This window comes from Aquarana catesbeiana, linkage group LG08 (assembly GCF_042186555.1).
Source record: "Aquarana catesbeiana isolate 2022-GZ linkage group LG08, ASM4218655v1, whole genome shotgun sequence".
NCBI classification, from domain to species: Eukaryota; Metazoa; Chordata; class Amphibia; order Anura; family Ranidae; genus Aquarana; species Aquarana catesbeiana.
In genome coordinates, this window is record NC_133331.1 from 292,445,775 (window position 1) to 292,472,064 (window position 26,290).

The 26,290-nt window shown below is 48.9% G+C and overlaps 2 protein-coding genes and 1 pseudogene across 2 annotated transcripts in view; 1 reads left to right on the forward strand and 2 right to left on the reverse strand.

Annotated features, from left to right (window-relative positions):
* The window catches only part of LOC141104954 (gastrula zinc finger protein XlCGF53.1-like), a 255,234-nt gene extending 236,939 nt beyond the window's left edge, over positions 1-18,295 (reverse strand). Inside the window, exons 1-5 of the mRNA XM_073594762.1 lie at positions 18,194-18,295; positions 4,719-4,827; positions 3,960-4,518; positions 3,661-3,879; positions 3,370-3,505 (exon numbers count right to left, since the gene is read on the reverse strand). Coding sequence (XP_073450863.1) covers positions 4,288-4,518; positions 4,719-4,802 — 315 coding nt within the window. The 5' untranslated portion in view covers positions 4,803-4,827; positions 18,194-18,295 and the 3' untranslated portion in view covers positions 3,370-3,505; positions 3,661-3,879; positions 3,960-4,287. The remainder of the gene's footprint in view (positions 1-3,369; positions 3,506-3,660; positions 3,880-3,959; positions 4,519-4,718; positions 4,828-18,193) is intronic.
* Positions 1-26,290, forward strand: part of LOC141106799 (uncharacterized) — a 262,881-nt pseudogene that overhangs the window by 119,597 nt on the left and 116,994 nt on the right.
* Positions 1,924-26,290, reverse strand: part of LOC141104964 (uncharacterized) — a 71,539-nt gene continuing 47,172 nt past the window's right edge. Inside the window, exon 11 of the mRNA XM_073594773.1 lies at positions 1,924-3,099. Coding sequence (XP_073450874.1) covers positions 2,140-3,099 — 960 coding nt within the window. The 3' untranslated portion in view covers positions 1,924-2,139. The remainder of the gene's footprint in view (positions 3,100-26,290) is intronic.

Below are 26,290 nucleotides of genomic sequence, written 5' to 3' on the forward strand. Positions count from 1 at the left end.
ATCAATAAAAATCAGGGAAATCTATTTCTCCAGGATACCAAGGGCTGCTTCCTGTTGAGTGAAGTCGATCCTCCATATATGCATAAAAAACCAAAAAGAAAGCGCCTCTTAGGTATAAAGGATTTATTCACATGCTAAAAACATAGTAAACACTTACATTGAGGTGGGTAATGTGCTGCTTCCATAAAGAACTTGTCCCGGTGTCTCTCAATAATTCCTAGTGATCAGGGAGAGCCTAGATGGACGCCGTGCGGGTGGCCGCGGACCTCCGCTCGGAAACACCGGCTGTATGAGCGGTGTAGTGGAGAAGTCACTTCCGCGTTCCAGCGGATCACATGGGAGATGACGTCACTCGGGCAGTTCAGATTAGCTGGGAACCACTACGCGTTTCTGAGCATGCGCGAAGCTCGTAACGGGCATGCCCGTTACGAGCTTCGCGCATGCTCAGAAACGCGTAGTGGTTCCCAGCTAATCTGAACTGCCCGAGTGACGTCATCTCCCATGTGATCCGCTGGAACGCGGAAGTGACTTCTCCACTACACCGCTCATACAGCCGGTGTTTCCGAGCGGAGGTCCGCGGCCACCCGCACGGCGTCCATCTAGGCTCTCCCTGATCACTAGGAATTATTGAGAGACACCGGGACAAGTTCTTTATGGAAGCAGCACATTACCCACCTCAATGTAAGTGTTTACTATGTTTTTAGCATGTGAATAAATCCTTTATACCTAAGAGGCGCTTTCTTTTTGGTTTTTTCATCTCCATCAATGAGCCTTCCCTCTCCATCAATGAGCCTTCCCTCCCCCCCTCTATCAATGAGCTTTCCCTCCCATTCAAAATCAGTGAGCCTTCACCCCCACCTCTATCAGTGAGCCTTCCCCCCACTTCTATCAATGAGCCTTCCCTCCCCACCTCCATCAATGAGCCTCCCCCCCCCCCACCTCCAGCACGAGCCTTCTCTCCCCACCTCCATCAATGAGCCTTGGCTGCCCATGACCCTGTCACCCGTTGGCTGGTTTTCCTTCCTTGGACCACTTTTGGTCAGTCCTGACCACTGCAGACCGGGAACATCCCGCAAGCACTGCAGTTCTGGAGTTGCTCTGACCCAGTCGTCTAGACATTACAATTCGGACCTTATCAAAGTCCCTCAAATTGTTGGTCTCACTGGGAATAATAGTGCCCCATCTTTGGTATGAGTGGGAGAAAAATCCCCCCCCCATTGTTGGTATTGTTGTAATATGTTGTAATGTTCACCGATTTATGTGGGACATTGTTGTGTGTATGTACACATGCAATCAATATTGACCAGGCCAGAATTCAATTGACTGGTTGATTTGTCCAACTGAATTTTAACATATCAAGGGGACAGCTGAAGACTCTTTGATGTGTTGATCGTATGCAAGTCTACCTAGGTGTGTGAGGTGAGGTATGGTCTGGAAACCTAATTGAACATTTCAAAGGGTACATTGTTTAAAGGACCATAGTAGAAGTATTTATTGATGGTAATTAGACTTGACGGGGTAACAATAAGATCAAAGAGTATTTTGGGTTGACCTAGCAGAAACTCCCTCCTAGTGGACTCGTATTTCATGGAGGACATTCAAGCTGGCATTTAGTTTTGGGAGAGGCTTGTCTGTGTATGCACACTCGGACCTACGACATGGGGTTCTGAATTATATTTCCTCTGTCGGATTTCTTTGTCATCTGTGGACTTTGGACTTTGTTCTGTGTTGGAAGTCAATAAAGTGCATCTCTCTGGAAGAATTGGGTTGCTGCGGAAGAGTACTTACATCATCATTATAATAATACCTAAATATTAATTATCTATACACCCAATACATATTTATACCCGATCACTACAGGTATAACTGGGAAGAATAGTGCCCTATTGTTGGTGTCAGTGGGAGGAATAGTGCCCCGTTGTTGCTGTCAGTGGGTGGAATTATGCCCCGTTGTTGGTGTGCCCCAAGGGCCGGATAAAGGCAAGCAAAGGGCCGCATCCAGCCACCGGGCCGCAGTTTGGAGACCACTAGAATAAAGCATACAGCAGCTCTCCATATGAAAGTATTTTATTAAAAACATGATCCAGGGCACCTTATTTTGTGCCCTGAGGGTGTTCACAGGAATTCATACACTTAGTACTACGTCTTTTCCCCTGAGTGTGATGCTTTATGCATAACAAGTCCTGATTTCCGAGTATAACATTTCCCGCACTCAGAGCAGGCATGCGGCTTCTCGCCCGTGTGCGATCTCTGATGACTGGAAAGACAGGACATGTCCGAAAAACATTTCCCGCACTCAGGACAGGAATACGGCTTCTCCCCCGTGTGAGACCTCAGATGTTTAGCAAGATCCGATTTACTTAGAAAACATTTCCCGCACTCAGTGCAGTAATACGGCTTATCCCCTGAGTGAGATCTTCTATGTGCAACAAGGTCCGATTTCTGCGTAAAACATTTCCCGCACTCGGGGCAGGAGTACGGCTTCTGGCCCGTGTGAAAACTCTGATGTCTGGAAAAAGCGGACCTCTGTGCAAAACATTTCCCGCACTCGGGGCAGACATACGGCTTCTCGCCCGTGTGGGATCTCTGATGTATGGAAAGAACAAACTTCTTTGAGAAACATTTCCCACACTCTGGACAGGAGTAAGGCTTCTCCCCCGTGTGGGATCTTTGATGAACAACAAGGTCGAATTTCCGCTGATAACATTTCCCGCACTCAGAACAGCAAAACGGTTTTTCGCCCGTATGTAATCTGTAATGTGTGACCAGTTTTGATTGATGAAGAAAACATCTCCCGCACTCAGAACAGGAATAAAGCTTTTCACCCGTGTGATATCTCTGATGTACAGAAAGACTTAATTCAGAGCTAAAACTTTCCCCACATACAGGACAGAGAAATGTCTTCTTCCTCTGAATTCCGGCACCATCCCTCACAGTACGAGGTTGCTCAGAGTCAGAGGGATTCCATGGTCTATCCACACTGTGAAGTCCACCATCTATAGTGGAGATCATTGTCTTTTCTCCTCCACAATCTCCTGTGATGTCCTCATCTTCCATTTTACATCCTGGAGATAAAGTGAGACGATCCTTTGAGGGTTTCTCCATGGCGTGTCCTGGAAAAATATAAAAACATCATCAATAGATATGAGAGGGTTAGTTCACTTCCATCAAGATTCCATCTGGATCAGGTAGATATGAGTGAGCAGATGTTCTCTGTGGATGTCCCAACCAGCTGGTACTCTTCCCCTCTTCAGTCAAAGGGCCTTTGGACCTCCTCCGAGAGAAGACATTGGCTGATACCACTCAGCTTCCGCCCAATCAGTGTGCAGTAACAGAGCAGAGATAAGAGAAGAATATATTATGGCTCACCTGTGCTGATCTCTGTAGGAGTGTCCTCCTCTATGAATGTCCTCGTCATTCCAGCCTCCTCCGTATATTGCTGATCATCCCTCACATACGTCTCTTCTACTTCACCCTCAACTTTTATGTTCATCAGATCTTCACCCTAAACCAAGAGAATGGCAGAAAATAACATCTGTAACATAGAAGTATTTATGATGTGAGATCACATAGAAAATATCATCTTGTAGAGTCCACACATCATCTCCACATGTCAGAGTGTTCAATCACTTTATATTCCCGACCCTCAACTCCACCTACCTGATGATGGTGAGGGATGGTGTGACCTTCCTGTGTGGAATCCCGGGAATACAGAGGACGGGGACATCTCTCTGGTGGGTTTCTGTAATTAGGTGATTCCATCATGATATCCTTATAGAGATCTTTATGTCTTTCAAAAAGCTCCTTCACCACACCATACTCCTCATCCTCCACTTTATACTCTTCTTTAGAAATATTATAGACCCCAAGGTTTTCACTCTAAATATATATTAAGACATTTATTGTAACAAACAAGCATGTGTATAAATAAGAAATACCAATAATAGTTATTTATTTACCTGATCATGGTGTGCGTAGTTATGATCTCCCTGTGTGGAATCCTGGGAATACAGAGGACGGGGACATCTCTCTGGTGGGTTCCCATTACTGGATCCATCTGTAGGAAACACACACACTGACTGAATACATTGTTTCTATGTGTTTATCAGATGATGGGGGATCTAGGTGGACCCTCCGTACTGCTCTCTCCTTTACAATAAAGTCTCCTCTTACCCGGTGATGTGAGGGGCGGCTGATTGTCCATCATGACGTCCTTGTAGAGATCCTTGTGTCCTTCTAAATACTCCCACTCCTCCATGGAGAAATAGACAGTGACATCCTGACACCTTATAGGAACCTGACACACACAATGATACAGTCACCATCCAGACACATCCCTTGTCTGTTACTGGATAATGTCCCAGAATTCCCGGCACCGCTCACCTCTCCTGTCAGCAGCTCCATCATCTTCTTGGTGACTTCTAGAATCTTCTCCATGTTGTGTCTCTCGGGTTTTAGGGAGTCACATGGAGGCACTGTGATGGTCATATGATCACCGGACTTCAGAAGAGGAAATCTCTGTATTGGAGAACCAATAGGAATATCATGTTAGACTCCCAGAATCCTCCTCACCTCTCCGGTCAGGTCTGTGTTTTATTAATAGAGATAAGAGTGATGTCATGTGACCTCCCAGAATCCTCCTCACCTCTCCGGTCAGGTCTGTGTTTTATTAATAGAGATAAGAGTGATGACATGTGACCTCCCAGAATCCTCCTCACCTCTCCGGTCAGCAGGTAGATGATCTCCAGGGTGAGGTTTAGTATCCTCTCAGTCATGTGACTCCACTCTTCCTCCATCCTCATTGGTCATGTGATCTATGCCAGTTCCCTGTAGACCAATAATTGATAAGAGAGGATTATGTGGACTGTACTGGTTGTACAATATATCCCCCTCCTGCCAGTACAAACCCCCCCAGCCCATGTTCCCTACAGTACAAATCTCACCAACAGCTCCAATATCTCTCTTAGTACAGTCCCTCTCCCACAGCCCTGTATTCCCCCTTCCAGCCTAACCCTTCTGTACAGACCCTGTTCCCTGCCTATGACCTCAGTTCAGACCTCTTCCCAGCCTCCCATCTCAGTACAGACCCCCTCCTTCCTTTGTAAACCCCTTACTACAGACCTCCACCACCAGTACAGTCCTCCCCGGTACAGACCTCCACCAATACATATCCTCCATAGACTAACCTTACAGACCCCCCAGTACAGAAAGTCCTCCTCCCAGCTTAACCCTTCAGTACAGACTTTCTGCTCCCAGAACAACTTTTTAGTACAGAGCCCTCCTCCCATACTAATCCCTTGGTACAAACCCCTTAGAGTACAGTCTCCCCTTCCAGTGTAACCCCCTCAACCCCCCCCCCCCACTTTTCCCCCCAGTACAGACTCCCCCTTCCAGTGTAACCCCCTCAACCCCCCCCACCTATCCCCCCAGTACAGACTCCCCCTTCCCTCTCCCCTTCCAGTGTAACCCCCTCAACCCCCCCCACCTTTCTCCCCAGTACAGAGTCCCCCTTCCAGTGTAACCCCCTCGACCCCCCCCCCCACCTTGCCCCCCAGTACAGACTCCCCCTTCCCTCTCCCCTTCCAGTGTAACCCCCTCAACCCCCCCCCACCCACCACCTATCCCCCCAGTACAGACTCCCCCTTCCCTCTAACCTCTCAATACAGACCTTTCCCATTTCACCCCCCCCCCCAACCTATCCCCTCTGTACAGATACCCCCCTTCCAGCCCAACCCCCCGGTACAAACCTTTTCTATTACATTCTCCAATCCCAACCTATTCCTTCAGTACAGACCCCCCATTTCCATCCAAACCCCTTACTCCCATCCTAAGCTTTCAGTACAGACCCCCCATTTCCATCCAAACCCCTTACTCCCATCCTAAGCCTTCAGTACAGACCCCCTATTTCCATCCAAACCCCTTAGTACAGACCCCCCCTCTTATCCTAACCCTTCAGTACAGACCCCCACATTTCCCTCATAACCCCTCAGTAGTACAGACCCTTCCTATTACATTCTTCCCTCCTAGTCTATACTCTCAGTACAGACTCCCCATTTCCATCCTAACCCCTCAGTACAGACTCCCCCATTTCAATCCTAAACCCTCACTGCAGACCCTCATCTCATCCTAACCCTCAGTATAGACCCCCCTCCCATCCTAACCCTTCAGTACAAACCCCCCATTTCCACTCTAACCCCCTCAGTACAGACCCCCTCCCATCTTAACCCCTCAGTACAGACCCCCCTCTCAGCCTAACCCCTCAGTACAGACTCCCCCATTTTCATCCTTACCCCTCAGTACAGACTCCCCCATTTTCATCCTTACCCCTCAGTACAGACTCCCCCATTTCCATCCTTACCCCTCAGTACAGACTCCCCCATTTCCATCCTTACCCCTCAGTACAGACTCCCCCATTTCCATCCTAACCCCTCAGTACAGACTCCCCCACTCTCATCCTAACCCCTCAATACAGACTCCCCCATTTCAATCCTAACCCCTCAGTACAGACTCCCCCATTTCCATCCTTACCCCTCAGTACAGACTCCCCCACTCCCATCCTTACCCCTCAGTACAGACTCCCCCATTTCAATCCTAACCCCTCAGTACAGACTCCCCCATTTCCATCCTTACCCCTCAGTACAGACTCCCCCACTCCCATCCTAACCCCTAAGTACAGACTCCCCCATTTCCATCCTAACCCCTCAGTACAGACTCCCCCATTTCAATCCTAAACCCTCACTGCAGACCCTCATCTCATCCTAACCCTCAGTATAGACCCCCCTCCCATCCTAACCCTTCAGTACAAACCCCCCATTTCCACTCTAACCCCCTCAGTACAGACCCCCCTCTCAGCCTAACCCCTCAGTACAGACTCCCCCATTTTCATCCTAACCTCTCAGTACAGACTCCCCCACTCTCATCCTAACCCCTCAGTACAGACTCCCCCATTTTCATCCTAACCTCTCAGTACAGACTCCCCCATTTCCATCCTTACCCCTCAGTACAGACTCCCCCACTCCCATCCTTACCCCTCAGTACAGACTCCCCCATTTCCATCCTAACCCCTCAGTACAGACTCCCCCACTCTCATCCTAACCCTTCAATACAGACTCCCCCATTTCAATCCTAACCCCTCAGTACAGACTCCCCCATTTCAATCCTAACCCCTCAGTACAGACTCCCCCATTTCAATCCTAACCCCTCAGTACAGACTCCCCCATTTCAATCCTAACCCCTCAGTACAGACTCCCCCATTTCAATCCTAACCCCTCAGTACAGACTCCCCCATTTCCATCCTAACCCCTCAGTACAGACTCCCCCATTTCCATCCTAACCTCTCAGTACAGACTCCCCCATTTCCATCCTAACCCCTCAGTACAGACTCCCCCATTTCAATCCTAACCCCTCAGTACAGACTCCCCCATTTCAATCCTAACCCCTCAGTACAGACTCCCCCATTTCCATCCTAACCCCTCAGTACAGACTCCCCCATTTCCATCCTAACCTCTCAGTACAGACTCCCCCACTCTCATCCTAACCCCTAAGTACAGACTCCCCCATTTCCATCCTAACCTCTCAGTACAGACTCCCCCACTCTCATCCTAACCCCTAAGTACAGACTCCCCCATTTCAATCCTAACCCCTCAGTACAGACTCCCCCATTTCAATCCTAACCCCTCAGTACAGACTCCCCCATTTCCATCCTAACCCCTCAGTACAGACTCCCCCATTTCCATCCTAACCTCTCAGTACAGACTCCCCCACTCTCATCCTAACCCCTAAGTACAGACTCCCCCATTTCCATCCTAACCCCTCAGTACAGACTCCCCCATTTCCATCCTAACCCCTCAGTACAGACTCCCCCATTTGCATCCTAACCCCTCAGTACAGACTCCCCCACTCTCATCCTAACCCCTAAGTACAGACTTCCCCATTTCCATCCTAACCCCTCAGTACAGACTCCCCCATTTCCATCCTAACCTCCCAGTACAGACTCCCCCATTTCAATCCTAACCCCTCAGTACAGACTCCCCCATTTCCATCCTAACCCCTCAGTACAGACTCCCCCATTTCCATCCTAACCTCCCAATACAGACTCCCCCATTTCAATCCTAACCCCTCAGTACAGACTCCCCCATTTCCATCCTAACCCCTCACTACAGACTCCCCCATTTCCATCCTAACCCTTCAGTACAGACTCCCCCATTTCCATCCTAACCCCTCAGTACAGACTCCCCCATTTCCATCCTTACCCCTCAGTACAGACTCCCCCACTCCCATCCTTACCCCTCAGTACAGACTCCCCCATTTCAATCCTAACCCCTCAGTACAGACTCCCCCATTTCCATCCTAACCCCTCAGTACAGACTCCCCCATTTCAATCCTAAAACCTCACTGCAGACCCTCATCTCATCCTAACCCTCAGTATAGACCCCCCTCCCATCCTAACCCTTCAGTACAAACCCCCCATTTCCACTCTAACCCCCTCAGTACAGACCCCCTCCCATCTTAACCCCTCAGTACAGACCCCCCTCTCAGCCTAACCCCTCAGTACAGACTCCCCCATTTTCATCCTTACCCCTCAGTACAGACTCCCCCACTCCCATCCTTACCCCTCAGTACAGACTCCCCCCATTTCCATCCTAACCCCTCAGTACAGACTCCCCCACTCTCATCCTAACCCTTCAATACAGACTCCCCCATTTCAATCCTAACCCCTCAGTACAGACTCCCCCATTTCAATCCTAACCCCTCAGTACAGACTCCCCCATTTCAATCCTAACCCCTCAGTACAGACTCCCCCATTTCAATCCTAACCCCTCAGTACAGACTCCCCCATTTCCATCCTAACCCCTCAGTACAGACTCCCCCATTTCCATCCTAACCTCTCAGTACAGACTCCCCCATTTCCATCCTAACCCCTCAGTACAGACTCCCCCATTTCCATCCTAACCCCTCAGTACAGACTCCCCCATTTCCATCCTAACCTCTCAGTACAGACTCCCCCATTTCCATCCTAACCTCTCAGTACAGACTCCCCCACTCTCATCCTAACCCCTAAGTACAGACTCCCCCACTCTCATCCTAACCCCTAAGTACAGACTTCCCCATTTCCATCCTAACCCCTCAGTACAGACTCCCCCATTTCCACCCTAACCTCTCAGTACAGACTCCCCCATTTCCATCCTTACCCCTCAGTACAGACTCCTCCATTTCCATCCTAACCTCTCAGTACAGACTCCCCCATTTCAATCCTAACCCCTCAGTACAGACTCCCCCATTTCCATCCTAACCCCTCAGTACAGACTCCCCCATTTCCATCCTAACCTCCCAATACAGACTCCCCCATTTCAATCCTAACCCCTCAGTACAGACTCCCCCATTTCCATCCTAACCCCTCACTACAGACTCCCCCATTTCCATCCTTACCCCTCAGTACAGACTCCCCCATTTCCATCCTAACCCTTCAGTACAGACTCCCCCATTTCCATCCTAACCCCTCAGTACAGACTCCCCCATTTCCATCCTAACCCCTCAGTACAGACTCCCCCATTTCCATCCTAACCCCTCACTACAGACTCCCCCATTTCCATCCTAACCCCTCAGTACAGACTCCCCCACTCTCATCCTAACCCCTAAGTACAGACTCCCCCATTTCCATCCTAACCCCTCACTACAGACTCCCCCATTTCCATCCTAACCCCTCAGTACAGACTCCCCCATTTCCATCCTAACCCCTCAGTACAGACTCCCCCATTTCCATCCTAACCCCTCAGTACAGACTCCCCCATTTCCATCCTTACCCCTCAGTACAGACTCCCCCATTTCCATCCTAACCCCTCAGTACAGACTCCCCCATTTCAATCCTAAACCCTCACTGCAGACCCTCATCTCATCCTAACCCTCAGTATAGACCCCCCTCCCATCCTAACCCTTCAGTACAAACCCCCCATTTCCACTCTAACCCCCTCAGTACAGACCCCCTCCCATCTTAACCCCTCAGTACAGACCCCCCTCTCAGCCTAACCCCTCAGTACAGACTCCCCCATTTTCATCCTAACCCCTCAGTACAGACTCCCCCATTTCCATCCTTACCCCTCACTACAGACTCCCCCACTCCCATCCTTACCCCTCAGTACAGACTCCCCCATTTCCATCCTAACCTCTCAGTACAGACTCCCCCCATTTCCATCCTAACCCCTCAGTACAGACTCCCCCACTCTCATCCTAACCCTTCAATACAGACTCCCCCATTTCAATCCTAACCCCTCAGTACAGACTCCCCCATTTCAATCCTAACCCCTCAGTACAGACTCCCCCATTTCAATCCTAACCCCTCAGTACAGACTCCCCCATTTCCATCCTAACCCCTCAGTACAGACTCCCCCATTTCAATCCTAACCCCCTCAGTACAGACTCCCCCATTTCCATCCTAACCCCTCAGTACAGACTCCCCCATTTCCATCCTAACCTCTCAGTACAGACTCCCCCATTTCCATCCTAACCCCTCAGTACAGACTCCCCCATTTCCATCCTAACCTCTCAGTACAGACTCCCCCACTCTCATCCTAACCCCTAAGTACAGACTTCCCCATTTCCATCCTAACCCCTCAGTACAGACTTCCCCATTTCCATCCTAACCTCTCAGTACAGACTCCCCCATTTCCATCCTTACCCCTCAGTACAGACTCCCCCATTTCCATCCTAACCTCCCAGTACAGACTCCCCCATTTCAATCCTAACCCCTCAGTACAGACTCCCCCATTTCCATCCTAACCCCTCAGTACAGACTCCCCCATTTCCATCCTAACCTCCCAATACAGACTCCCCCATTTCAATCCTAACCCCTCAGTACAGACTCCCCCATTTCCATCCTAACCCCTCACTACAGACTCCCCCATTTCCATCCTTACCCCTCAGTACAGACTCCCCCATTTCCATCCTAACCCTTCAGTACAGACTCCCCCATTTCCATCCTAACCCTTCAGTACAGACTCCCCCATTTCCATCCTAACCCTTCAGTACAGACTCCCCCATTTCCATCCTTACCCCTCAGTACAGACTCCCCCATTTCCATCCTAACCCTTCAGTACAGACTCCCCCATTTCCATCCTTACCCCTCAGTACAGACTCCCCCATTTCCATCCTAACCCTTCAGTACAGACTCCCCCATTTCCATCCTAACCTCTCAGTACAGACTCCCCCACTCTCATCCTAACCCCTAAGTACAGACTCCCCCATTTCCATCCTAACCCCTCAGTACAGACTCCCCCACTCTCATCCTAACCCCTAAGTACAGACTCCCCCATTTCCATCCTAACCTCCCAGTACAGACTCCCCCACTCTCATCCTAACCCCTAAGTACAGACTCCCCCATTTCCATCCTAACCCCTCAGTACAGACTCCCCCATTTCCATCCTAACCCCTCAGTACAGACTCCCCCCATTTCCATCCTAACCCCTCAGTACAGACTCCCCCATTTCCATCCTAACCCCTAAGTACAGACTCCCCCATTTCCATCCTAACCTCCCAGTACAGACTCCCCCACTCTCATCCTAACCCCTCAGTACAGACTCCCCCATTTCCATCCTAACCTCTCAGTACAGACTCCCCCATTTCCATCCTAACCCCTCAGTACAGACTCCCCCACTCTCATCCTAACCCCTAAGTACAGACTCCCCCATTTCCATCCTAACCCCTCAGTACAGACTCCCCCATTTCCATCCTAACCTCCCAGTACAGACTCCCCCATTTGCATCCTAACCCCTCAGTACAGACTCCCCCACTCTCATCCTAACCCCTAAGTACAGACTCCCCCATTTCCATCCTAACCCCTCAGTACAGACTCCCCCATTTCCATCCTAACCTCCCAGTACAGACTCCCCCATTTCCATCCTAACCCCTAAGTACAGACTCCCCCATTTCCATCCTTACCCCTCAGTACAGACTCCCCCATTTCCATCCTAACCCTTCAGTACAGACTCCCCCATTTCCATCCTAACCCCTCAGTACAGACTCCCCCATTTCCATCCTAACCCCTCAGTACAGACTCCCCCACTCTCATCCTAACCCCTAAGTACAGACTCCCCCATTTCCATCCTTACCCCTCAGTACAGACTCCCCCATTTCAATCCTAACCCCTCAGTACAGACTCCCCCATTTCCATCCTAACCCCTCAGTACAGACTCCCCCATTTCCATCCTAACCTCTCAGTACAGACTCCCCCATTTCCATCCTAACCTCTCAGTACAGACTCCCCCATTTCCATCCTAACCTCTCAGTACAGACTCCCCCATTTCCATCCTAACCTCTCAGTACAGACTCCCCCACTCTCATCCTAACCCCTAAGTACAGACTCCCCCATTTCCATCCTAACCTCTCAGTACAGACTCCCCCACTCTCATCCTAACCCCTAAGTACAGACTCCCCCATTTCCATCCTAACCCCTCAGTACAGACTCCCCCACTCTCATCCTAACCCCTAAGTACAGACTCCCCCATTTCCATCCTAACCTCTCAGTACAGACTCCCCCACTCTCATCCTAACCCCTAAGTACAGACTCCCCCATTTCCATCCTAACCCCTCAGTACAGACTCCCCCACTCTCATCCTAACCCCTAAGTACAGACTCCCCCATTTCCATCCTAACCTCTCAGTACAGACTCCCCCATTTCCATCCTAACCCCTCAGTACAGACTCCCCCATTTCCATCCTAACCTCTCAGTACAGACTCCCCCATTTCCATCCTAACCTCTCAGTACAGACTCCCCCATTTCCATCCTAACCCCTCAGTACAGACTCCCCCATTTCCATCCTAACCTCTCAGTACAGACTCCCCCATTTCCATCCTAACCTCTCAGTACAGACTCCCCCACTCTCATCCTAACCCCTAAGTACAGACTCCCCCATTTCCATCCTAACCCCTCAGTACAGACTCCCCCACTCTCATCCTAACCCCTAAGTACAGACTCCCCCATTTCCATCCTAACCTCCCAGTACAGACTCCCCCATTTCCATCCTAACCCCTAAGTACAGACTCCCCCATTTCCATCCTAACCCCTCAGTACAGACTCCCCCATTTCCATCCTAACCCTTCAGTACAGACTCCCCCATTTCCATCCTTACCCCTCAGTACAGACTCCCCCATTTCCATCCTAACCCTTCAGTACAGACTCCCCCATTTCCATCCTAACCTCTCAGTACAGACTCCCCCATTTCCATCCTTACCCCTCAGTACAGACTCCCCCATTTCCATCCTTACCCCTCAGTACAGACTCCCCCATTTCCATCCTAACCTCTCAGTACAGACTCCCCCATTTCCATCCTAACCTCTCAGTACAGACTCCCCCACTCTCATCCTAACCCCTAAGTACAGACTCCCCCATTTCCATCCTAACCTCTCAGTACAGACTCCCCCACTCTCATCCTAACCCCTAAGTACAGACTCCCCCATTTCCATCCTAACCTCCCAGTACAGACTCCCCCACTCTCATCCTAACCCCTAAGTACAGACTCCCCCATTTCCATCCTAACCCCTCAGTACAGACTCCACCATTTCCATCCTAACCCCTAAGTACAGACTCCCCCATTTCCATCCTAACCTCCCAGTACAGACTCCCCCACTCTCATCCTAACCCCTCAGTACAGACTCCCCCATTTCCATCCTAACCTCCCAGTACAGACTCCCCCACTCTCATCCTAACCCCTAAGTACAGACTCCCCCATTTCCATCCTAACCCCTCAGTACAGACTCCACCATTTCCATCCTAACCCCTAAGTACAGACTCCCCCATTTCCATCCTAACCTCCCAGTACAGACTCCCCCACTCTCATCCTAACCCCTCAGTACAGACTCCCCCATTTCCATCCTAACCCCTCAGTACAGACTCCCCCATTTCCATCCTAACCCCTCAGTACAGACTCCCCCCATTTCCATCCTAACCCCTCAGTACAGACTCCCCCATTTCCATCCTAACCCCTAAGTACAGACTCCCCCATTTCCATCCTAACCTCCCAGTACAGACTCCCCCACTCTCATCCTAACCCCTCAGTACAGACTCCCCCATTTCCATCCTAACCTCTCAGTACAGACTCCCCCATTTCCATCCTAACCCCTCAGTACAGACTCCCCCACTCTCATCCTAACCCCTAAGTACAGACTCCCCCACTCTCATCCTAACCCCTAAGTACAGACTCCCCCATTTCCATCCTAACCCCTCAGTACAGACTCCCCCATTTCCATCCTAACCCCTCAGTACAGACTCCCCCACTCTCATCCTAACCCCTAAGTACAGACTCCCCCATTTCCATCCTAACCCCTCAGTACAGACTCCCCCATTTCCATCCTAACCTCCCAGTACAGACTCCCCCATTTCCATCCTAACCCCTAAGTACAGACTCCCCCATTTCCATCCTAACCCCTCAGTACAGACTCCCCCATTTCCATCCTAACCCTTCAGTACAGACTCCCCCATTTCCATCCTAACCCCTCAGTACAGACTCCCCCATTTCCATCCTAACCTCTCAGTACAGACTCCCCCACTCTCATCCTAACCCCTAAGTACAGACTCCCCCATTTCCATCCTAACCCCTCAGTACAGACTCCCCCATTTCCATCCTAACCCCTCAGTACAGACTCCCCCACTCTCATCCTAACCCCTAAGTACAGACTCCCCCATTTCCATCCTAACCCCTAAGTACAGACTCCCCCATTTCCATCCTAACCCCTCAGTACAGACTCCCCCATTTCAATCCTAACCCCTCAGTACAGACTCCCCCATTTCCATCCTAACCCCTCAGTACAGACTCCCCCATTTCCATCCTAACCCCTCAGTACAGACTCCCCCATTTCCATCCTAACCCCTCAGTACAGACTCCCCCATTTCCATCCTAACCCCTCAGTACAGACTCCCCCATTTCCATCCTAACCCCTCAGTACAGACTCCCCCATTTCCATCCTAACCCCTCAGTACAGACTCCCCCATTTCCATCCTAACCTCTCAGTACAGACTCCCCCATTTCCATCCTAACCTCTCAGTACAGACTCCCCCATTTCCATCCTAACCTCTCAGTACAGACTCCCCCATTTCCATCCTAACCCTTCAGTACAGACTCCCCCATTTCCATCCTAACCCCTCAGTACAGACTCCCCCATTTCCATCCTAACCTCTCAGTACAGACTCCCCCATTTCCATCCTAACCCTTCAGTACAGACTCCCCCATTTCCATCCTAACCCCTCAGTACAGACTCCCCCATTTCCATCCTAACCCCTCAGTACAGACTCCCCCACTCTCATCCTAACCCCTCAGTACAGACTCCCCCATTTCCATCCTAACCTCCCAGTACAGACTCCCCCACTCTCATCCTAACCCCTAAGTACAGACTCCCCCATTTCCATCCTAACCTCTCAGTACAGACTCCCCCATTTCCATCCTAACCCTTCAGTACAGACTCCCCCACTCTCATCCTAACCCCTCAGTACAGACTCCCCCATTTCCATCCTAACCCCTCAGTACAGACTCCCCCATTTTAACCCTAACCTCTCAGTACAGACTCCCCCATTTCCATCCTAACCTCTCAGTACAGACTCCCCCATTTCCATCCTAACCCCTCAGTACAGACTCCCCCCATTTCCATCCTAACCCCTCAGTACAGACTCCCCCATTTCCATCCTAACCCCTCAGTACAGACTCCCCCATTTCCATCCTAACCTCTCAGTACAGACTCCCCCATTTCCATCCTAACTCCTCAGTACAGACTCCCCCACTCTCATCCTAACCCCTAAGTACAGACTCCCCCACTCTCATCCTAACCCCTAAGTACAGACTCCCCCATTTCCATCCTAACCCCTCAGTACAGACTCCCCCACTCTCATCCTAACCCCTAAGTACAGACTCCCCCATTTCCATCCTAACCTCCCAGTACAGACTCCCCCACTCTCATCCTAACCCCTAAGTACAGACTCCCCCATTTCCATCCTAACCCCTCAGTACAGACTCCCCCATTTCCATCCTAACCCCTCAGTACAGACTCCCCCACTCTCATCCTAACCCCTAAGTACAGACTCCCCCATTTCCATCCTAACCTCCCAGTACAGACTCCCCCACTCTCATCCTAACCCCTCAGTACAGACTCCCCCATTTCCATCCTAACCTCCCAGTACAGACTCCCCCACTCTCATCCTAACCCCTCAGTACAGACTCCCCCATTTCCATCCTAACCCCTCAGTACAGACTCCCCCCATTTCCATCCTAACCCCTCAGTACAGACTCCCCCATTTCCATCCTAACCCCTAAGTACAGACTCCCCCATTTCCATCCTAACCTCTCAGTACAGACTCCCCCATTTCCATCCTAACCTCCCAGTACAGACTCCCCCACTCTCATCCTAACCCCTCAGTACAGACTCCCCCATTTCCATCCTAACCTCTCAGTACAGACTCCCCCATTTCCATCCTAACCCCTCAGTACAGACTCCCCCACTCTCATCCTAACCCCTAAGTACAGACTCCCCCACTCTCATCCTAACCCCTAAGTACAGACTCCCCCATTTCCATCCTAACCCCTCAGTACAGACTCCCCCATTTCCATCCTAACCCCTCAGTACAGACTCCCCCACTCTCATCCTAACCCCTAAGTACAGACTCCCCCATTTCCATCCTAACCCCTCAGTACAGACTCCCCCATTTCCATCCTAACCTCCCAGTACAGACTCCCCCATTTCCATCCTAACCCCTAAGTACAGACTCCCCCATTTCCATCCTAACCCCTCAGTACAGACTCCCCCATTTCCATCCTAACCCTTCAGTACAGACTCCCCCATTTCCATCCTAACCCCTCAGTACAGACTCCCCCATTTCCATCCTAACCTCTCAGTACAGACTCCCCCACTCTCATCCTAACCCCTAAGTACAGACTCCCCCATTTCCATCCTAACCCCTCAGTACAGACTCCCCCATTTCCATCCTAACCCCTCAGTACAGACTCCCCCACTCTCATCCTAACCCCTAAGTACAGACTCCCCCATTTCCATCCTAACCCCTAAGTACAGACTCCCCCATTTCCATCCTAACCCCTCAGTACAGACTCCCCCATTTCAATCCTAACCCCTCAGTACAGACTCCCCCATTTCCATCCTAACCCCTCAGTACAGACTCCCCCATTTCCATCCTAACCCCTCAGTACAGACTCCCCCATTTCCATCCTAACCCCTCAGTACAGACTCCCCCATTTCCATCCTAACCCCTCAGTACAGACTCCCCCATTTCCATCCTAACCCCTCAGTACAGACTCCCCCATTTCCATCCTAACCTCTCAGTACAGACTCCCCCATTTCCATCCTAACCTCTCAGTACAGACTCCCCCATTTCCATCCTAACTCTTCAGTACAGACTCCCCCATTTCAATCCTAACCCCTCAGTACAGACTCCCCCATTTCCATCCTAACCCCTCAGTACAGACTCCCCCATTTCCATCCTAACCTCTCAGTACAGACTCCCCCATTTCCATCCTAACCCTTCAGTACAGACTCCCCCATTTCCATCCTAACCCCTCAGTACAGACTCCCCCTTTTCCATCCTAACCCCTCAGTACAGACTCCCCCACTCTCATCCTAACCCCTCAGTACAGACTCCCCCATTTCCATCCTAACCCCTCAGTACAGACTCCCCCATTTCCATCCTAACCTCCCAGTACAGACTCCCCCACTCTCATCCTAACCCCTAAGTACAGACTCCCCCATTTCCATCCTAACCTCTCAGTACAGACTCCCCCATTTCCATCCTAACCCTTCAGTACAGACTCCCCCACTCTCATCCTAACCTCTCAGTACAGACTCCCCCATTTCCATCCTAACCTCTCAGTACAGACTCCCCCATTTCCATCCTAACCTCTCAGTACAGACTCCCCCATTTCCATCCTAACCCCTCAGTACAGACTCCCCCATTTCCATCCTAACCCTTCAGTACAGACTCCCCCATTTCCATCCTAACCCCTCAGTACAGACTCCCCCCATTTCCATCCTAACCCCTCAGTACAGACTCCCCCATTTCCATCCTAACCCCTCAGTACAGACACACTATATATAGTTCCGCACTATATATGTGTGTATTATCATCTGCTGGAGATAAAAGACGTCACAGTGACTATGGAGGAAGAGGACGGGGGGGGGTTAATAGAAAATAATATCTTATTACCTCCTCTGCTGCCAGTTCCAGCAATGTCTTCTCTCTACTTCCTCCTGACTCACCTCTCACCCAGAACTTCCTGTCTGGATCTGACATCACTTCCTGTCTTCCATAGAGACTTTCTGTCTAGGTAGACATGAGATCCCCACCTTGTGGAGCTCAGAGGAACTGCAGCCCTGAGAAACGTCTCGTAGTGTGAACAAGGTGATGCATCAAATTAGGTGACCCGTTAGATTTTGTAACGGAAGTGACGTTCCGTCGCCACCATCTTGCTACACCCCGCACTCGTCCACAGTAAGGATACAGTGAGAAGGCTGCGAGCGGACACCTTGTTACACCCACCGCAGTTTTGCATTTCACACTTATTTTTAACAGTACTTCAGGCCTTCGCAGCTGGGGTGGGGGCTGCTCTGGTCTGGGCTGTTGGTCAGGGTTGTAAGGAAAAGCCTGTGGTGAATGTGCCCCTGAAGTGGCAGTTCAGGGGTGCCAGACAATCACTGTGAGTGAGGGTCACATTGATTTATGGCACCATGGTCACTTCACCATACACACTTTTTTTTTACACCTGCCTCTAGGGCCGAGCCTTTTGGCTAGGACCAGGGGAAATTTTTATTCCTGGCTGAAGGGCCTGGCCATTGTATTGCACAATGGTCACTGTTTCACTTCTGCCACTTCCTTCTCTCCACTTTCCTATTTATTTTACCCCATTGTTTGTCACTTTTTTGTTTGATGTGTTACACATTTGTCACTTTTTGATGAGTAGGGTGTGGGTCCTCGGGCCTACCTTGAAAGTCTTGGGGTGGGGGTGGACATGGCCTTCTGGCTTAGTTCACCCTCCATCATGGGGTCTCCCTTCGGCGGAGCCCAACCGAGTACTTGGGAGGGTCTGTTTCAGCAGACCCTCCTGAGAAAGGGGTCCATCTGGTTTCGGCCAGATGGACCTAGTGAAGTACATCAGTCCCCGTCTGGAGCCTAACACCCCGGGGGATCAGGGTAAGGTCCTTCCCTAGTGGAGGACAGTGTAACACCTGTTGCACGTTTTGTGTCACTCTTCATGTGTGTGCACTTTTTTTGGCACCGGGTGGAGTTTTTGCGTATGTTTCATACGCCACTGACTTTTAAAAAAAAAACACGGATTTTTAACAGTAAACTGAGCTTATACAAGAAGTCCCCGAGTTATGAACACAATAGGGACTGTAGGTTTGTTCCTAAGTCTAAGTTGTTCATAAGTCGCAACACTGCATTTGTAAGTAACTTCCGGTCGGAACACTACAAGTGTAACTGCCGCCTGTGCATGGATGTGGGATGTTCCAGGCGCTTGTTATGTTATCTGGGGCGTAGTACGGCAGTGTGGGATGTGTCCGGAGGTGCTCGAAAGGTATCCAGAACTAACGTGGAGCACAAGTGGCCGGCATTTGAGGCCGTTCGTAAGTGGGAGTCGTTCGTAACTTGGGTGTTCGTAACTCGGGGACTGCCTGTATACTGAAATACAGTGTTTAAAAAAACACTGTTTTGATGTTGATTTTTCAAAGCAGTGGTGTTCTGTCATATTAACAAATCCATGAGATCAGCAGGCTGGCCGCTGCTTTTAAAATTCAACATCTAAACAGTCAGACAGTTTTTTAAATACCGTGTTTCACTAGATAAGCTGAGTTTACTGTTAAAAATAATTGTGAAATGCATGACTCTGGTGGGTGTAACAAGATGTCCGCTTGCTGCCTTCTCACTGTATCCTTACTGTGGACGAGTGCGGGGTGTAGCAAGATGGCGGGGACTGAACGTCACTTCCGTTACAAAATCTGATGGGTCTCTTAATCTGACGAAACAACGGCCTCGTGCTGTGTGTGTATGTAGTGTATATCCTTATAGATGGGGTCATCTCCACTCCCTCCAAGGGGGATAGAAATAGATTACTTACATTACGTTATTAGTAATGTAATGTAATTACCTCAAATTTTTTACAATGTGGCACTGCTTAGGAGAAATTTTCTGTCTTTGATGAAAACTTTCCCATATGTGATTCCCCCATTTATCCAAAGAAGATGTCCGAAGAAGGCACAGGGGATGTGGGTCACTCCCTCGCTGTCCTCATAAAAAGTCCTCAGCTGCAAGATTTCCACATCTGCTGCGGCAAAGCAGCCACGAAGAGTCCCATACCCCAGTATAGATGGGATGGAGAATTATTCCTTCTCTTTCAGCATGTTCCATGGATGCAAGGAACCTATGTCTCCTGAAGAATGTCCTTACTCTCTTCTATAGCAATGTCTGCAGTCTCTGACCATCTCTTTCATAATGCCCATAGTCTCTGACGATCTCCTGTTGTGTGTCTGGTGTCTGTGAAACTGTATATAACGTGTGGCCTTTTGGCAAGGTCAGGGGCCACACATAAGGTCTCACTTATGAAGAAAGTTGACCACCACTAATGTAATGTATAATATCTTTGTGCTGACACCTAGTGGCATCCAGTGTAACTAGTGTTTTTCTGAAGTGGTACAGTCCAGTTAACCTATAAGTCTAAGTCAGTTGGTTTAATCCATAGATAGTCCCCTCCCTTCTTCTCCATGTTCCCTCGGTTAGTTTCCAGCCTTCATTTGGCATAGATGTAGCGGTACTCCCTTAGAAGCCACAGGTATTCCCAAACTTTAGCCCTGCAGCCGGACACACAAAAGGCTCATTTACTCTTTCTTCAAGGACCAGTTTAGGGGATGTTGTTTTTGTGGTTTTTATTTTTGGAGGTCTTGGATAGGGTTGAGCAGGGGCGTTGCTAGGTCTACAAAAGATCTGGGGCTAGAGCTCATAGCAGCGAAGTAAAGAAAGTCATACACTTGGGCGGGCATACACATGTATATAATATACATGTGTGTGTATGTATCTGTTTGTATATATATATATATATATATATATATATATATATATATATATAGTTATATATCTGAGTGTGGATCCCCACTTACATCAGGGTCCCCAGAGAGCCCCCCTTACATCAGGGTCCCCAGAGAGCCCCCCTTTACATCAGGGTCCCCAGAGAGCCCCCCTTTACATCAGGGTCCCCAGAGAGCCCCCTCTTACATCAGGTTCCCCAGAGAGCCCCCCTTTACATCAGGGTCCCCAGAGAGCCCCCCCCTTACATCGGGTTCCCCAGAGAGCCCCCCTTTACATCAGGGTCCCCAGAGAGCCCCCCTTATATCAGGGTCCCCATAGAGCCCCCCCCTTACATCAGGGTCCCCAGAGAGCCCCCCTTTACATCATGGGGGGGCTGCGGTTCCCGACAATTACATTGCCCTGGCAGATTGGTACAAACGTGGACTTCGGGACAATGATTAAATTGTCGGAACTGCTGAATATAGATAAGAACTTGTGCCTAATAACATTAACTAGTCGTGTTCCTCCCCCGGCCACCAGCTGAGCAGATGGAGCCCAGAGCCAACCCTAGGTAAGAGACTCGGGGCTATGGGCCCCAGATTTGGGGCTATAGCCCCAGTAGCCACCCCCTAGCGACTCCACTGGGGTTGAGGGAAGTGCTGGGATATGCCAAAGATAAGAGCTATGTACAACTTGAGGACTTGGTATTCTTTTCTGAGCAAGCAATAATGAAGTTTGGCTTGTAACAAACAATAGACTTCAGCTTAAGTAGTAGTGGTTAGAGCCACAAGAGCAAAGTCCCTCTAAAATAGGAGATTATTTGGACAGAGCTCTTAAGGACACCATCTGGTGTCCCCTTTAACAAACCCACAGCTGACTATAAGGCACCAGAGGGCTAGCTAGAGCACAAGGTCTCTCAGTGACTGTAATAACAAGGCCCAAATACAGATGGAGCCTCCTTCTAATCTTCCAAGCGACACCCTCCAGTGATACCAGACAGATCTTTGGCAGACAGCTCCCCTCAGTCAGCTTCTTCTAAGCACCTGGGTGCTCAGCATTCCTCCCCTCAGGTCGCCCACCTGAGGCCTCTTTAACAGCAGTTTCTGCCTGGGAGAGCAGCATGCCCCCCAGGCAGGATTCATCCACTCTGAGAAAAGACCCAGAGCTCTGTATGCTCCCGGAATAAATACAGTTTCCTAGCCCACCTTCAGAGTCTGCATTTCTGAGATAGGCTGGAGCTGTATCAATATTCATGCTGCCATCTGCATGGCTCCACACCTATCATCCAGAAACTTCTCTAATTACCTAGATGCAGAGGGATCTATCAGGCAGACTGGCAGCAGCAGAGCACACAGAGCAGACCCGACTAAACGATCACCGCTCACTAAGTACAGGGAGCCAGACTATGCTTTTGCCTAATCCAATATTAAAGCCACACTGACTGCAATGTGGCAACTACATTTTCTATTAAAAATACACACTAACACTTGGTTAACTATCCTAGCACCTACCTAGGAGGGGGCTACATAAAAATCATTACACTTTGATTTGACTGGTAAATGTCCCATGTGTTGCATTTTAACACTTATTCAGCAGATAACCATACTGGCCAGATCGACTGAGGTCTAAAGGAGGTATGTCAATGCATAAAGTGGTGCTTCAAACAGAACGCTCATGACATCACTCCCACTTAACATACCTTGTATCCTTATAGATAAAATAAAAGTTAGACATATACCAGTTAGGCCTGTTACCCCTGATGGAAAATGTTCTACTGCTGGCCTATTTTACACTGCTGTACTCTTTGTGGTTTTTTTTATTTTATTTTGGAACTCTTTATGCGGTTAATAATAAGTAAATGATAAGTAAATGAAGACAGTCATTATGACTTAGAACAAGATGGAAAATGATATAACTACAGTGGGGGAAAATAATGATTTGCTCCCCTGCAGATTGTGTAAGTTTGCCCACTTACAAAGAAATGAAGGGTCTATAATTTTTATCATAGGTGTATTTTATATGATAGAGACAGAATATCAACCAAAAATCAAGAAAAAACACATGATACAAATGTTATAAACGGAGTTGCAGTTCAGTGAGTAAAATAAGTATTTGATCCCCAAGCAAAACATGACTTAGTACTTGGTGGAGAAACCCTTGTTGGCAAGCACAGAGGTAAGACGTTTCTTGTAGTTGGTTACCAGATTTGCACACATCTCAGGAGGGATTTTGGTCCACTCTTTTGTGATCTTCTCTAAATCCTTAAGTTTTCTTGGATGTCACTTGGCAACTCAAAGTTTCAGCAATTTCCATATGGAGACTGACTAGGCCACTCCAGGACCTTAATGTGCTTCTTCTTTAGCCACTTCTTTGTTGCCTTGGTGGTATGTTTTGGGTCATTGTCATGCTGGAAGACCCATCCATGATCCATCTTCAGTGTTCTAGTTGAGGGAAGAAGGTTCTCATCCAAGATTTTACAATACATTGCCCCGTCTATTGGCCCCTCGATGTGGCAAAGTAGGCCTGTACCTTTAGCAGAAAAACAGCCCCAAAGCATCATGTTTCCACCTCTGTGCTTGACTGTAGCGATGGTGTTCTTAGGGTCATAGTTAGCATTTTTCTTCCTCCAAACATGGCGAGTCCCCCTCCTCTAGAAGGCACAAGTACAGTCATACCAATGAACATCTTTATTATTCAGAGGATTGGGAGAAAGTGCTGTGGTCAGATGAGACCAAAATTGAGCTCTTTGACTTGACTCATTGTATTTGGAGGAAGAACAATGCTGACTATGACCCTAAGAACACCCTCCCTGCAGTCAAGCACGGAGGTGGAAACATTATGCTTTGGGGCTGTTTCTCTGCTAAAGGTACAGGCCGACTTTGCCGAATTAAAGGGCCAATGGACGGGGCCATGTATTGTAAAATCTTGGATGAGAACCTTCTTCCCTCAGCCAGAACACTGAAGATGGGTGGTGGATGGGTCTTCCATCATGACAATGACCCAAAACATACCGCTAAGGCAAAAAGGAGTGGCTCAAGAAGAAACACATTAAGGTCCCGGAGTGGCCTAGTCAGTCTCTGTGTTGAGTTTGATATAAAACAATTTTTCTGTAAGACTGCAATAAAAACTAGTCTGATTGCTATTCTAACAGAGATCAGGTTTGTCTGAGGATGTTTCTCAAACAAATGCCTTGGTAACAATGGGAACTGTTGACAGTTGGAAGTTTGGTTGTTTCGTAACCATTGTCAACAAACTGGTAAACAAAAGCCCAAAAAAAAGGAGCAGCAGAGACTGATAGAAAGCCCACTCACCATGGATTAACACCGAAGGACACTCAAATCTGTAATCAGAGAACAAGAAGGTGCCTGTTCTCCAGGAGCAACGGAGATCATGAATACAGTAACTGGAGCAAAGTAACTTTTAAGTGTATTTCTATGGTTACAGACCATAGGCTGTTTATTTGCTAGGCATTTTGCTTGTTATAGATATCTGTTAATCTTGTGTTGTATTCCTAATATTATAATAGTTTTGTATGTGCAGCATCTTTGTATAGTAAAAGCACATTTACACACTGCAGAGATCTCAGCTCCCTTGCTTATACCACAAAGTAACCTTGCTAGATAGACGCAAGCAAAACAGTCTCCAGACCTTAATTCTTTAGAAAATGTATGGAGGGAGCTGAAACTTCGAGTTGTTAAGCGACAGCCAAGAAACCTTAAGGATCTAGAGAAGATCTGTACAAAAGAGTGGACCAAAATCCCTCCTGAGACGTGTGCCAACCTGGTCACCAACTACAAGAAACGTCTTACCTCTGTGCTTGCCAACAAGGGTTTCTCCACCAACTACTAAGTCATGTTTTGCTTGAGGATCAAATACTTATTTTATTCACTGAACTGCAACTTCATTTATAGCATTTGTTTTATGTGATTTTTTTTCTGGCTTTTTGGTTGATATTGTGTCTCTATCATTTAAAATACACCTATGATAAAAATTATAGACCCTTAAAGAGGTTGTAAACCCTCATGTTTTTTATTCCGAGGACTGTGACTACCAGCCCTACCCATCTACAGAGTGGACATCACCAGCCAGCTACTATGCATTTATGCCACTCCTTGCCCTTACACTCTCTGTCTCCACCTTCAAGTGAATGAATAACTTGTATAGCGCTACATATGCAAACTAAATCGCCTCAGGGCGCTTTGCCGCCAGTGTCCGTCTGGGTCTTCAGAAGAGATGGGTCTTTGAGCTTCTTCCTGAAGGCCAGATGATTTTCTTCTGAGCGGATGTCCGCGGGTAGAGCGTTCCATAGCCGTGGTCCTTGGACGGCGAACCTTCGTTCGCCTTTTAATTTATAACGGGTCTTGGGGATGTGGAGGAGGTTCTGGTTAGTTGACCAGAGAGGGCGACCTGGGGTGTAGTGCTTTATTTTGTCACAGAGGTATTGCGGGGCTTTTCCTTGTGTACATTTGTGAGCGAGGCAGAGGGTCTCAAATGTGACCTGGTCCTTCACAGCTAGCCAATGGAGGGTCCTCAGGGACAGGGTGATTGATTCCCAGGGTTTTTTTCCAGTTACCAGTCTGGCTGCTGTGTTCTGGACGATTTGTGTTGGGTGGGAGGTGCAAGAAAGGCCCCTGCAACGTTCCAGTGTTCACCAGGTATGTGATAATTACTCCCTTTTAACACATTCCCTATCCCCACAAATAAAAAAAAAGTTGGGCACACACCAGTTAGGCCTGTTATCCCTGATTAACATGTAATTGCCCCAACAAAGTAAACTTGATAAAAGATCTTCGGCAGATGAACGACTGTAATGGTCAGTCCTGTCATGTAGTCTGATCTCCCCTTCTCTTCACAAGCAATATCTAGCTTCTCTACCACCACGGCGTCTTCCTTTGAAGCTTCTGCTGAAGAACAGGGGAGATCAGGCTAAATTACTTTAGAGACTTAACCAGTAGTAACACCCCCTCCTCCTCTCTCCTAGCAGACGCCGATAGTCGCTTTCCTTCTTCTTCCTTCATGTTCACTTGGTTAGATTCCAGCTTTCGGGTTGACATAGAGATCATTGTCTTTTACACTTTGATTTGACCGGTGAACATCCCATGTACTGCATTTTAACCAGCAAAACTGAGTTGGATTAAACTGCTGTGTCTTATTCTAGAGTTAAGCTGTCTGTGGGGGACGCTTATTCAGCAGGTGACCATTCTGGCGAGTTGGACCAAGATCTAAAGAAGATATGTCATTGCT